Here is a 14146-nt window from a genome sequence, read left to right as displayed (position 1 = left end):
TCATGGAAAACAAGAAAGCTTCCGTAGTTTCTTCTTCGTGTAAAAATTCTTCTTCTGGGTGTTTTGCTGTTACTGCTGCCATCTTTTGGAGACACTTGAATATTGCAATGAAGTTGCAAAACAAAGCACCCAAGCAGACGTACGGTTTAATTTAATGTACCTTTAGTTAAATCTGAATATCTGAAACCGATGTTTATATTAAATGATGAAATATAGGAACCGATCTATAAATGAAATGATGAAATAAGAACGGATGTATGTAGATAAACAGGAAACAACACACTGCATGTTACACTGAAATATAAATGAAATAGGAACCAATGTACACATGAAATGATGTAATAGGAGCAATTGAAGCAGAAGAGGACAAATATATTTTAAAATATAAAGGAGTGAGACTTGTGGATAGAGTTGGCTACAGGATTAAAATTAAAAGATTAAAAATATGACTTATTTTATGACTGATTTTCTAATCAGGCTTAGCATTTGTCTGTATCGTTATTTTGACAACTGGAAAAAAGTTGATGTCTTACAGCAAATACTAGTGGAGTAGTGTATAGTAGTTGTATGACATTGACATAAACATTCATTCATTTTCTACCGCTTTTCCTCACAAGGGTCGCTGGAGCCTATCCCAGCTGTCTTCAGGCGAGAGGCGGGGTACACCCTAAACTGGTGGCCAGCCAATCACAGGGCACATATAGACAAACAACCATTCACACTCACATTCATACCCATGGACAATTTGAAGTCGCTAATTAACCTAGCATGTTTTTGGAATGTGGGAGGAAACCGGAGTACCCGGAGAAAAAAACCCATGCATGCACGGGGAGAACATGCAAACTCCACACATAGATGGCCAAGGGTGGTCAAAGACACAATAAGAAGCCAAAAAGTTACCACTTCCACACAAAATCAGAGGAGAACTCATTCATTCATTCATTTTCTACCGCTTTTCCTCACGAGGGTCGCGGGGGTTGCTGGAGCCTATCCCAGCTGTATTGGGGCGAGAGGCGGGGTACACCCTAGACTGGTGGCCAGCCAATCACAGGGCACATATAGACAAACAACCATTCACACTCACATTCATACCTATGGACAATTTGGAGTCGCTAATTAACCTAGCATGTTTTTGGAATGTGGGAGGAAACCGGAGTACCCGGAGAAAACCCACGCATGCACGGGGAGAACATGCAAACTCCACACAGAGATGCCCGAGGGTGGAATTGAACCCTGGTCTCCTAGCTGTGAGGTCTGCGCGCTATTGACATAAACAGTCATTTCTAACTAAATGTGTGAAAGCAGAGCCGTTGAACTCATGATTGGATGTGATTTATATTGTGTATTATGTACAGTATGTAGTATGGATATTATAAGACTGAACGGTGGCAGAAAAAATGAACAATTTCCACTTTCTAATGATTTATTGTGATGTGCATTATTGAGAAAAGATCTATTCTTTAAACAAGTGAATGACACTTGAGCAGAGAACAAATAAATAAGTGGTCGATCATCCATGAAAATCTCTACAATTAACTCGGTGTGGAAAAGCAGGGCGGGTACGATACTGAAGCATTTTCTAAAAGGTGAGAAGATGAGCCTACGGAGCCTGTGTGGTTCCTAAGCCGACAGCGTTAGCATAAGCCGACAACAAATTGACCGCCTGTTTGGTTTCTAGGGTGAGTCTGGCTTCATGAAGCCAATCCTCCACCACTCTCCTGGCCTCTCCTGTCAGCTGGTTGAGCAGCTTAGCTGCCAACTCCAGATCGCCATGCTCCAGGCAGTAGCTGGCATATGACAGCAGCTTGAACGGGTCTAGATCCTCACTGTTTAGCTGGGCGGGGGGTGCTTCCTGCTTACTCTCAAACAGCAGTGCGGCTTGCAGGTAGGACAGGAAGTACTGGTACAAAGAGTTGTGAGATTCGTCGATGAGTGCGACTCTGCGCACCAGCGAGCGCAGACCATAGAACCGTGCGCGGAGAGACGCCTCGCTGTAGACGCCGCGCTGTAGAGATTCTTGGGGAAGCGCCGAAGCCAGAGCCAAGGCAAAGGTGTTGTCATGGCAACTGTCTCGCACCACCTGAGCGGCGCCCTCGAGCGGCTGCGTGGGGGTGTCGGCGTCTGCCGTTTTCAAGGTGTAGTTGAGAGCTTCCACGCTGAGCCACAGCTGGTGGGCTTTTCGAGCCTCCTCCTCTGCAACCACGTGACCTGCACACGCATCAAACATCACCTTTCATGAGGAGGTAACACCTGCGATGTGGATGGACTACCACAGCAACTTTCCATTTTGGTTCAATTCCTAATGATATAACTTTAAGGTTCTTACTGTCGATGGCCTCCTCCATTCCCTTGAGTCTTGCGTAGGCAGCGTTCATATCCAGAGTGAAGTTATCCAGGTGCTCCTGGCTCAGCTGACGGTATTGAGTCTCTTGTTCCAACAGCTTGCTGTTCAGGACCTAAAGACACCCAAGGAGCCCCATGAGCTACAAGACCTCAACTCTCTATGACACCTGGACCACAAACTTAAAGGCCTCATTATGTTCGAGCATCACAGCTCCATCATAAGTGATGCAGGCTGGCCCCACCCTGGCTCCAAACCCTCAGACGTAGCTTGATGTGCAACCCCCCCTCAAGAATGATGCCGACCGGTACCACTATTTTTACAAAAAAAAATGTACCTGAATGTGTACAAAAGATGTACACTTCAGGGTCAAAGCATGGAGGGGTGATGTATAGTTAAATTACCTGCTCGATCTACCATCTTATCCCTGACGTCTTTATGCCAGGGGTGCTCACACTTTTTCAGCATGCGAGCTACTTTTAAAATGACCGAGTCAAAATGATCTACCCACTACAAAAATGCAAAACATCTATTTATTCTCAAATGTATTGAGGATTATTTGTACGTACAATGTATGTTGATGTACCTTACATAACCAAATCAGCCAATATTGCAAAACACACATAATTAACTATTAACATTTTTTGTAATTACCTGAGTTTACTTTGATGACTTGCACTGAATTGAACCAGCCAGGGATGCATAGTCCGGACAGTAGCTGCTGATAGCCAGCCTCAAGCACACTTCCAAATGTTCATGTACATTGTGAAAAAAAAAGTCCAGCTCCCATTCCGTATGGAAGTGATATGTTTTTGCCTTTTTACTTGGTCCAGCTCCTTCACTCATTTTAGTGACCATAAACTTTAGCGAGGGCTTAAAATCTGACGCAATTCGCCGACTAGCTTAGCACTTTGCATCGTTGTTTACGCATGAGCGGTGACCTAAAGGTCAAAATTCAGTTGTCATCTGACTGGTTGTCCTGTATGTCAATCAAGTAACGGGGATGGATGATAGGCTGACATCGTAAGTTCTGCTGCACTTGGAGACGTTGTTTGATTTGATTGGTCGCCCGAAGGGCAACATTCAGTTGTCATCTGAATGGCTGCCCTGTATATCAATCAAGTGACGGCATTGATGCTGGGATGATATTTTTTTAATGTCACGCCGCGATCGACCAGCGATCGACCAGTACCACCTCCGCGATCGACCGGTAGATCGCGATCGACTTAATGAGCACCCCTGCTTTATGCTATTGGTATGCTATTATTACAGTAAAAATGATGTCAAGCAGTGAGTTTTTAATTACTGTAACTGTATGGCTGTAATTGTGTTTACTATCACGGTTCATGTCTTCATTGTTACTATTGCTACTGGTAAGTTGGACTGTTTCATTTCACTGATATCATCTCCATTGTGACCCTTAGCCATCATTGACATTTAACTGTTCTGTTTGTCACTGTTGTTGTTATGGGAATTCTTGTTGCTGCTGTTTTTGTCTCTCTCTCTACTCCCCCCCCCCACACACCCCAGTTTCTCTTCTTCTTTTCTGTGTTTCTTTTTGCTCCGGTCCGGTCGCTCCAAATGTGCATAACAAAAACATCAAATAACGGCAAATACGGTAACGGTACAGGGAAGTAGCCAACACCTTTCCTGACACAGAGCAAATCTGTTTAGCATGTAAGGGCATTTAGATCAACAATACTATCTGCACCAATGGCTGGACGGGACAAAAACAAAAACAAAACAAAAAAAAAAAAATTACCTGCTCAGCTTCAGCTTTCAGTTCCTGCTCCTGCACTTTGAGAACATCTTGGACGTGGTCTGTGTGAGCGGCGGCCTGACGTCGAAGTTGAGTCCTCATCTCTGCCTCCATCACTTCTCTCAATTCAGCTAGCTGCAAAAAACAAACATCAGCTTTTATGGCATGACGATTGTATGACTCTTTTAATACGTTACCTTCCTCTCCTGTTCCAGCCTGGCCTCCTCCTTGATGTGCTGTAGGGACATATTCACGCTTTCTTCACGGGATTTCAGGTGCTCCATCTTCTGTTGCTTCAGAGCCGCATCGATGTGGATCTGCTCCCTTACTCTCTGCTCGGCAAGCTCGCGGTTGAGCTGGTCAATGCGACGGTGCGCGTGGGCGATCAGCGCATTCAGGTCATCAGTTGACAGCTTTCCAGCTAACACAAATGACACTTAATGGACTTGACGGTACACAATTGAAACATCATGGGCTACATGAAGTTGACGTGGTCTTACTGAGTCCCTTCCAGTTGGCTTGAATCTCTGGAGTAAGGCTGCTCACTTCTTTCTGGAATTGTAGTTTAGCTTCCTGAACCAGTTCACTGTACTGAGACACGATCTTAGCTTCCGTCTCTGCAGACTGAACCTACACGACACACACAGTATGATGTTAGGACTACATGTATTGATGCTTTTCATTTCATAGAGTGCTCACAATTGTTGTTGACAAAGGGTCCAATTCTAGCATGTAGCGCCCAGGCTATGCGGGATTCTCCCGCTTCTACTTAAGTGTGTCGCTGCGCACTTTCATTCAAGATATGCACTTTTACGCACTACTATTCTCGACTTGACTTAAGCACTTTTGTCCTGGCATGTTTCTGAGGCTGCAAGTAAAGTTTGTTGCGTATTAATATAGTACAACAGTTTTTTTCATGGGCGGCACGGCGGAAGAGTGGTTAGCGTGTAGACCTCACAGCTAGGAGGACCAGGGTTCGATTCCACCCTCGGCCATCTCCGTGTGGAGTTTGCATGTTCTCCCCATGCATGCGTGGGTTTTCTCCAGGAACTCTGGTTTCCTCCCACATTCCAAAAACATGCTAGGTTAATTAGCGACTCCAAATTGTCCATAGGTATGAATGTGAGTGTGAATGGTTGTTTGTTTATATGTGCCCTGTGATTGGCTGGCGACCAGTCCAGGGTGTACCCCGCCTTTCACCCGAAGACACCTGGGATAGGCTCCAGCACCCCCGCGACCCTCATGAGGAAAAAGCGGTAGAAAATGAATGAATGAATGAATTCTTTTCATTCATTCATTCATTTTCTACCGCTTTTTCCTCATGAGGGTTGCGGGGGTGCTGGAGCCTATGTGTGGGAGGAAACCGCAGTACCCGGAGAAAACCCACGCATCCACGGGTAGAACATGCAAACTCCACACAGAGATGGCCGAGGGTGGGGAAAGACAAAATAAAAAGCCAAAAAGTTACCACTTCCACACAAAATAGGAGAACTCATTCATTCATTCATTTTCTACCGCTTATCCTCACAAGGGTCGCAGGGGGTGCTGGAGCCTATCAACAGCTGTCTTCGGGCGAGAGGCGGGGTACACCCTGGACTGGTGGCCAGCCAATCACAGGGCACATATAGACAAACAACCATTCACACTCACATTCATACCTATGGACAATTTGGAGTCGCCAATTAACCTAGCATGTTTTTGGAATGTGGGAGGAAACCGGAGTACCCGGAGAAAATCCACGCATGCACGGGGAGAACATGCAAACTCCACACAGAGATGGCCGAGGGTGGAATCGAACCCTGGTCCTCCTAGCTGTGAGGTCTGCGCGCTAACCACTCGACCGCCGTGCCCATTTTCTTTTCTTCTTTCTTTATTATTTTCTGGATAATATTATAAACCTACCACATATTTTGTCTTTCCATTGCATAATTCATTCCTATTACCTATCATCCATTAGCCGTTACAGTGTATCATTCACAGTTTGACAGTTTGAACTATGCGACAAATAAAAAATAGACATTGTAGCGTCTGTCAGAAGCTCCAAAAGGAATGAGGAGATGATTGAAGTAATCAATCAAAATAGGTTGCCGTCGGCCGCAATTCCATCACAAAGATCAGCAAGAATGTAGCATGCAGAGTACAAGAACATTGCGCAAACGAGTACAGGCCCCCTTAGTGTGTAGTTTGTGTGTTCTGCACAATTTAACAGTTTATATAGTACAGTAAACCTCGGATATATCGGATTCAATTGTTCCCACTGGTTTTGTCCGATATAAGCGAAATCCGTTATATGCGTATACCGGAAAATGTCCGTTTTACGCATATATCGGATTTATATCCGGTATATGCGTAAATCGGATTTTATCCGTTATAAAAAGGCACTTCCTTGACTATGTTTCCAATGTACCTGGACGCGCAGGCAACGCTGCAAATGACGTCGTATAGCGGCCTGTCACGATTCGGCGAATCGGAGCGCCACGATGCGGCCATCCGATATATGCGAGGGAAATTTAATGGAAATGCATTGGAACGGGACTGGAGATTTTGTCCGAAATAGGCGAAATCCGTTATAAAAAATCCGATATATGCAATGAATTTTTATTGGAAATGCATTACAGAAAAATCGGTTCTTTTTTATCTGTCCGTTGTGAGCGAATTTCCGATATATCCGAGTCCGATATATCCGAGGTTTACTGTAGTTAGGTTGACCCTACTGAGCTGGAACGATCTGGGATGGAGTGCAAGCTTACCCTACTGCACACTTTATCCAGGTCCACCGCCATCTTGTGGAGATTCTCCTCTGCCGCTAAGATGAGCGGGCGCACGGCAGGGATATTCTTGTCTTGGGATTTGACAATGACAGACTTGAGACTGTCCAAAGACTCGCTACAATGAGAGACACATCAAATGTACATCACTATCAAAAATGTACATACATTCATCTACATATGCTTGTTTGTTATGAACTACATACTGCTACGTCAATTATTGTTAACAAAAGAGCAATGTCTGGGTCTGAAGAAAGTCGCTTCCAGGGGAAAAAAAAACCCCAAAAACTTCCTCTTACTTAGCTTTCAGCAGAGCAGTCCTGGCATCTTCTTCAGCAGATGTTCTATTGGCAAGACTAGCCTCCAAATCCTTCCACTGGGATGACTTCTCCTGAGGTGGAACCTGAATCGAAGAACATTTGTTTTTAATCAACACAAGAACGGGCACACAGCTAGAATGTCCTGTTTTTAAAAAAAGATTAAAGACGCACCTTTTTAATCAGGCTTTTAACTCATATTTTTAAGCTTTTCTTATGTTTTTATCTTTTTAGTCCTATTTTATGCTCTTAGTCTTCAGCTTTTAACTCCAGTGTTATGTTTTATCTTTTTAGTCCTATTTTATGCTCTTAGTCTTTAGCTTTTAACTCCAGTGTTTTGTTTAATCTTTTTAGTCCTATTTTATGCTCTTAGTCTTCAGCTTTTAACTCAAGTGTTTTGTTTTTATCTTTTTAGTCGTATTTTATGCTCTTAGTCTTCAGCTTTTATTTCCAGTGTTTTGTTTTTATCTTTTTAGTCCTATTTTATGCTCTTAGTCTTTAGCTTTTAACTCCAGTGTTTTGTTTTTATCTTTTTAGTCCTATTTTATGCTCTTGGTCTTTAGCTTCTAACTCCAGTGTTTTGTTTTTATCTTTTTAGTCCTATTTTATGCTCTTGGTCTTTAGCTTCTAACTCCAGTGTTTTGTTTTTATCTTTTTAGTCCTATTTTATGCTCTTGGTCTTCAGCTTTTAACTCCAGTGTTTTGTTTTTATCTTTTTAGTCCTATTTTTTTGCTCTTGGTCTTCAGCTTTTAACGTCAGTGTTTTGTTTTTATCTTTTTAGTCCTATTTCATGCTCTTAGTCTTTAGCTTCTAACTCCAGTGTTATGTTTTATCTTTTTAGTCCTATATTATGCTCTTAGTCTTTAGCTTTTAACTCCAGTGTTTTGTTTTTATCTTTTTAGTCCTATTTTATGCTCTTCGTCTTCAGCTTTTAACTCCAGTGTTATGTTTTATTCTTTTTAGTCCTATTTTATGCTCTTAGTCTTTAGCTTTTAACTCCAGTGTTATGTTTTATTCTTTTTAGTCCTATTTTATGCTCTTGGTCTTTAGCTTCTAACTCCAGTGTTTTGTTTTTTTATCTTTTTAGTCCTATTTTATGCTCTTGGTCTTTAGCTTCTAACTCCAGTGTTATGTTTTATCTTTTTAGTCCTATTTTATGCTCTTAGTCTTCAGCTTTTAACTCCAGTGTTATGTTTTTATCTTTTTAGTCCTATTTTTTGCTCTTGGTCTTCAGCTTTTAACTCCAGTATCTTTTTAGTCCTATTTTATGCTCTTAGTCTTCAGCTTTTAACTCCAGTGTTTTGTTTTTATCTTTTTAGTCCTATTTTTTGCTCTTGGTCTTCAGCTTTTAACTCCAGTGTTTTGTTTTTATCTTTTTAGTCATATTTTTTGCTCTTAGTCTTTAGCTTTTAACGCCAGTGTTTCCTCAGGGGGGTCCTCCACACTGGGGGCTGTGTCGGGTCTGCTGAGGGGGTGCCATCCTTGGGTCCCTTCGACACGGCCGGCTGGGGGTTCCTCCCGTTGATGTGGGGGTCCGCCCGTCTGTCGGAGTCGGGGGGCCCGGGTGCTGGTCCTCTGATGGCACGGCCTGCAGCTCCTCCCAGTGTGGACGGCCCCAAAGGTGGCGTTTCCTTGTTCCTCAGTGCCATGCCATGTCTCCCTACTGTGTGTGATTGTGTGCTTGCGTGTGTGTGGGGGTCTAGTATGGAGGGTGGGAAGGAGGGGCTTTCTTTTGTTTCTTTGTTTTTTCCTTTTAATTGTGGAAATTGTTTTAATTCTGTAAATCACTTTGTGTTGCATTTCTTTGCAGGAAAAGTGCTATACAAATAAAGTTGATTTGATTAGCGTATTAGCCAGTAAACAGCTCATACGTGTGTCTGTGTGTTGCGCAGTTATTAGGAAGTGATTGAGATGGTGTACCTCTGCTTCCATAGCTTCCTTCAGTTTTTGTGTGTGTCGAGTAATGGCCTGAAGGGCGGCCTCCTGAGCACCAATGGCTTGCAGTGTAGCTTTAGCTGAGCTGGCCAGTGAGTCATCAAGATTAGCCGACACCACTGGAAAAACACAAGACACGCGTCGTGTATTGTTAGCAGTCCCGAAGAATCATTCTGCAATACGCTGCTGGCTTACATGCGAGGATGTCCTGTTCTTCTTGGTCTTGTTGAGCCAGTCGAGCCGTCACCTCTTCTACGGGACGTTCTTTGAGTGCTTCTACTGCTGCGAGAGACTCGGTTTCCGGACTCTGCTTATGCCCATGACACTCCTTGCATTCCTCTAGATCAGGGGTGGGCAAACTTTTTGACTCGCATTGATTTAACAATGGGGGGGGGGGGGGGGGGGGGGGGGGGGGCATATATATTTTACACGTAACAGTCCACCTGGTATTATTGTATCTGTAAAAGTGTCATGCAATCTGCTATTATTTATTATTTTATATTTATATTTAAATATTTTATATTTAAATATTTTTATTTTAATATTTTATATTTAAATATTTTAAAATTTATTATTATTATTATTATTATCATCATTATGCTTGTGTCAGACTATATATTTTACACGTAACAGTCCACCTGGTATTATTGTATCTGTAAAAGTGTCATGCAATCTGCTATTATTATTTATTATTTTATATTTATATTTAAATATTTTATATTTAAATATTTTTATTTTAATATTTTATATTTAAGTATTTTAACATTTATTATTATTATTATTATCATCATTATGCTTGTGTCAGACTATATATTTTACATGTAACAGTCCACCTGGTATTATTGTATCTGTAAAAGTGTCATGCAATCTGCTATTATTTATTATTTTATATTTAAATATTTTATATTTAAATATTTTTATTTTAATATTTTATATTTAAATATTTTAAAATTTATTATTATTATTATCATCATTATGCTTGTGTCAGACTATATATTTTACACGTAACAGTCCACCTGGTATTATTGTATCTGTAAAAGTGTCATGCAATCTGCTATTATTATTTATTATTTTATATTTATATTTAAATATTTTATATTTAAATATTTTAAAATTTATTATTATTATTATCATCATTATGCTTGTGTCAGACTATATATTTTACATGTAACAGTCCACCTGGTATTATTGTATCTGTAAAAGTGTCATGCAATCTGCTATTATTTATTATTTTATATTTAAATATTTTATATTTAAATATTTTTATTTTAATATTTTATATTTAAATATTTTAAAATTTATTATTATTATTATCATCATTATGCTTGTGTCAGACTATATATTTTACACGTAACAGTCCACCTGGTATTATTGTATCTGTAAAAGTGTCATGCAATCTGCTATTATTATTTATTATTTTATATTTATATTTAAATATTTTATATTTAAATATTTTTATTTTAATATTTTATATTTAAATATTTTAAAATTTATTATTATTATTATTATTATCATCATTATGCTTGTGTCAGACTATATATTTTACACGTAACAGTCCACCTGGTATTATTGTATCTGTAAAAGTGTCATGCAATCTGCTATTATTATTTATTATTTTATATTTATATTTAAATATTTTATATTTAAATATTTTTATTTAAATATTTTTATTTAAATATTTTAAAATGTATTATTATTATTATTATCATCATCATTATGCTTGTGTCCCTTTTTTCAGGAGCACTTTGTAAACAACAGACCACATCAAATAACAAAATTGATAAAACCATCAAAAGGTTGGCTCAAGCCATGATGCCACTTCGTATGTTGAGTTTAAATGAAATACTTTGGAAAGAACGGACGGGCCGTATTCAAACACTTGGCGGGCCGGATGTGGCCCCCGAGCCGTAGTTTGCCCACCCCTGCTCTAGATAGACACATGAACACTGAATAACAGAGGGTCCATACGGCATCGGATAATGCTGATAGTTAAACAGGATGTATCATGAGGTAATGTCTATGTGGTATTAATGGTGAAGAGGTTCTACCTTTGAGTGGTGTCACCTCAGTGTCACAAGGAGCAGGAACTGATGGAACTTCACTGATGGCTGAAATGATATGCGTCGCCTCCACTGAGGCCTCTGGGCAGAATACAAAACATATGAATGCATGAGAATCACATTTATCAGGACGGGAACGCACAACTATTTCCTAGTATCACTGCTAGTACATCAAGTACAAGGATCAGTTTAGTACTTTAAAGAGGATGTCCTAATGAGGTTGTAATGCTAACAAAAAAAGTGTAGAAGAAATACAATTTCTACAGCAAGCGAGTCTATGAGGACACGTTTTTCAATCTGCTTTGTTTATATTTGAAATATCAGATTCCTGAAACAACAAACTAGTAATACACATTAAAAAGTACAGCACTACAGGATCATCTTACCCTCAGGGATGTCGCCGACTGCATGAAAACAACAAAGTTTACACTTGAACATGGCAGAAGTACATTGGATTACTCCACTGCCATGTGGAAAAGACACAAACCGTGAAACATTTAATGGCCTCTCCCCGAGTATGTGCGACCCACGTAACACACGCGGACGCATGTTACCACGGTTATACCTGTTAGTCAGCTAATGACAACAAAGTTTAGTTACTAATGTTAGCATCACTCATTTATCACGGTTAATTGGTTCCAGACCCGGCCATGATAAGTGATTTTGTAGACATAAAAGAAAATAAGGTATTATATGACATAAATAAGATGATATGAAATAAGACTCGCACAAGTGAAGCATTGGGAGAATTTGGATTTTACACCATGGATGGGAAAATGCATGGATACAAAAGTGTTTAGGACTTCATTCTCGTAATATTATGCCTTTATTGTCACAAATGTATGACTTTATTCTTGTAATCTTACCATTTTTCTTGTGAATTTACTACTTTATTGTCATAGTACAGTATTGGGTATTTTTTATTGTAAATGTAGGACTTTATTCTCATAAATTTAGGACTTCATTCTTGTAATATTATGCCTTTATTTTCATAAATTTATGACTTTATTCTTGTAATCTTACCATTTTTTCTTATTAGTAGTATTTGTATCGAAAAACGTACCCTCCAGGCTCTGTGTGGGTTGTACTGATGGAAGACTGGCTTCTTTCATAGGACTCTCTGACGAATCCTTCACTTTCTTGTCCGGCTTGGCTTTTTTCATTGTTCTATCCATCATTGACGGCGGCTGGGCCGAATCAGTCTACAGGAATAATCAATATGATGCAGATTGACATTTTATTGAAACTGCATACATCATGTTGCAGATGCTAATAAGTAACAGTAAAGATGATTATTTCCTTCAACCATTTTCTGACTGTGTTCTGACCTGTTTCTTGAAAGGAAGTGCAGTTTCTTGGGGAGGAGGTCCCAAAGCAAGACCCAAAAGCCAATCTGAATAGGGAACATTTCTCTCCACTGCCGATCTGAACTTGTGGTCCCATTTGGCGCAGAGTATGGTTCCTCCGATGCCACCGCCGACCGTCACCAAGCCCACTGTCATCACCTTGGCAGCACCACTGCTAGACGACAAGACCGGAAGTTACTATCAATCTAGCACAGGGGTGGGCAAACTTTTTGATTCGCGGGCCGCATTGATTTTACAAAAATTGACGGGGGGCCAGACTATATATTTTAAACATATAATTCTAACAGTCCACCTGGAATGATTGTATCTGTAAAGGTGTCATGCAACCTGCTATATGTGCTTGTGTGCTTTTTTTCAGGAGCACTTTGTAAACAGCAGATCACATCAAATAAACAAATTGATAAAAAAAAACCTACCTAAACCATCAAAAGGTTGGCTAAAGCCATGATGTCAGGTTGTATGTTAAGTTTCAATGAAATACTTTGGAAAGAATGTGCGGGCCATATTTAAACACTTGGCGGGCCGGATGTGGCCCCCGGGCCGTAGTTTGCCCACCCCTGATCTAGCATCATCATCTCTGCATAATATTACCTGCTATCTCCACCTGTGTAATGTCTGCAGTGTTGCAGCGTGATTCTCCCATGTTGCTTCTAAAAAAAAATGTTAAAACACAAACGACACGATTAAAAAATGTAAAATTGTACACATTACGAGAAATAAACTTGAGGTAATCGTGGAAGAATTGACGTCAGCGGCTCGTGCATTGGACTTGGAATCATTCGCTGTGACGTCATGGTTCAGAAAATAACTCAAAATAAGTAAATCTTCACACTCATCATTTTATGCGTCCATTGTAACGGTATTTTTATGTGGAAATGATGAGAAAATATTGTTATTATGAATCCGTTACGGCAGCATGAGATTCGAGTCCGGCTGTGGGTCACTGAATGACAACTAGCATGCTAATGCTAACATGGACATGCTTGCGAAGTAGAGAAATGTCAAGTGCGGTCTTACCTGGAGTGTAAAGTTTGCACCTCTGAGACAAGCCCTCAGCATGGTCCCCAATCCCTTTAGTCCTTAAAGACAAGTGAACTTCAGATGAGTACTCAAATCTGCGACTATTTTCCCTGCTGTGGGTGTTATGTCTTATTCGGCAAGGATAATGTCCTTGGGCAAACAAACATGGCTATAGCGCCACCACGCGCGTGGGCGGTATATTTATTTTCCTTCACTTTGTAACATGAAGGAATGTATTTTTTCCTTACTGACGTTTGGATAATTTATTCTGTCGTCACGAAAATGTCACTTCGTTTTCACGTCAAAACGAATTAATTAATTCAGCCTTTCAGCAATGGCGTTCAGGGTGGCCTGAAAGTATATATATATATTTTAAATCTCATAACGCCGTCATGTAGTTGGTTAACAGCTTTCTGAAAAGGATATAGTCACCTGTCCAGAAGTGAGCTGCTGCCAAAACACCAATTTATATATCATTAAAATCATTACAAGTAATGAATTAAGTATGGAAATATTTTGCGGCCATATGCACAGTAAATAAAGACGAAGGCCCTAGTGCGCATGCGTTCTTCTATTGT

General features: G+C 40.2%; 1 protein-coding gene across 8 annotated transcripts; it reads right to left on the bottom strand.

Annotated features, from left to right (window-relative positions):
* Positions 1-1396: 1396 nt before the first annotated feature.
* On the bottom strand, positions 1397-14138 carry immt (inner membrane protein, mitochondrial (mitofilin)). 8 transcript variants are annotated; one of them, XM_058063692.1, is made up of 16 exons: positions 14001-14138; positions 13566-13627; positions 13140-13198; positions 12510-12702; positions 12245-12383; positions 11568-11585; positions 11170-11262; positions 9317-9460; positions 9107-9240; positions 7168-7271; positions 6851-6986; positions 4601-4730; positions 4298-4521; positions 4104-4235; positions 2327-2456; positions 1398-2208 (listed from the first exon to the last, which is right to left on the bottom strand). In XM_058063692.1, exons 2-16 carry the CDS (start codon positions 13605-13607, stop codon positions 1601-1603), a joined length of 2286 nt encoding a protein of 761 aa, XP_057919675.1. In that variant the 5' UTR covers positions 13608-13627; positions 14001-14138; the 3' UTR covers positions 1398-1600. The 8 variants fall into 8 exon arrangements, with proteins under 8 accessions (XP_057919681.1, XP_057919675.1, XP_057919677.1 ...); XM_058063694.1 differs by having other exon boundaries at positions 12510-12699; XM_058063698.1 differs by lacking the exon at positions 14001-14138 and having other exon boundaries at positions 1397-2208; positions 9317-9403; positions 13566-13745.
* Between the last annotated feature and the right edge of the window lie 8 nt (positions 14139-14146).

This window comes from Doryrhamphus excisus, chromosome 23, assembly GCF_030265055.1.
Source record: "Doryrhamphus excisus isolate RoL2022-K1 chromosome 23, RoL_Dexc_1.0, whole genome shotgun sequence".
NCBI classification, from domain to species: Eukaryota; Metazoa; Chordata; class Actinopteri; order Syngnathiformes; family Syngnathidae; genus Doryrhamphus; species Doryrhamphus excisus.
The sequence above is the reverse complement of the archived record's forward strand: the minus strand, read 5'-3'. Positions and strand labels throughout refer to the sequence as shown.

Coding starts and splice junctions, on each gene's coding strand:
- immt (XM_058063692.1), bottom strand. CDS start 13,607: ATGCTGAGGGCTTGTCTCAGAGGTGCAAACTTTACACTCCAG. Junction 9,241..9,316: donor AGAACAGGACATCCTCGCAT/GTAAGCCAGCAG, acceptor GTGTTTTTCCAG/TGGTGTCGGCTAATCTTGAT. Junction 2,457..4,103: donor TGAAAGCTGAAGCTGAGCAG/GTAATTTTTTTT, acceptor GGGTGTCTTTAG/GTCCTGAACAGCAAGCTGTT.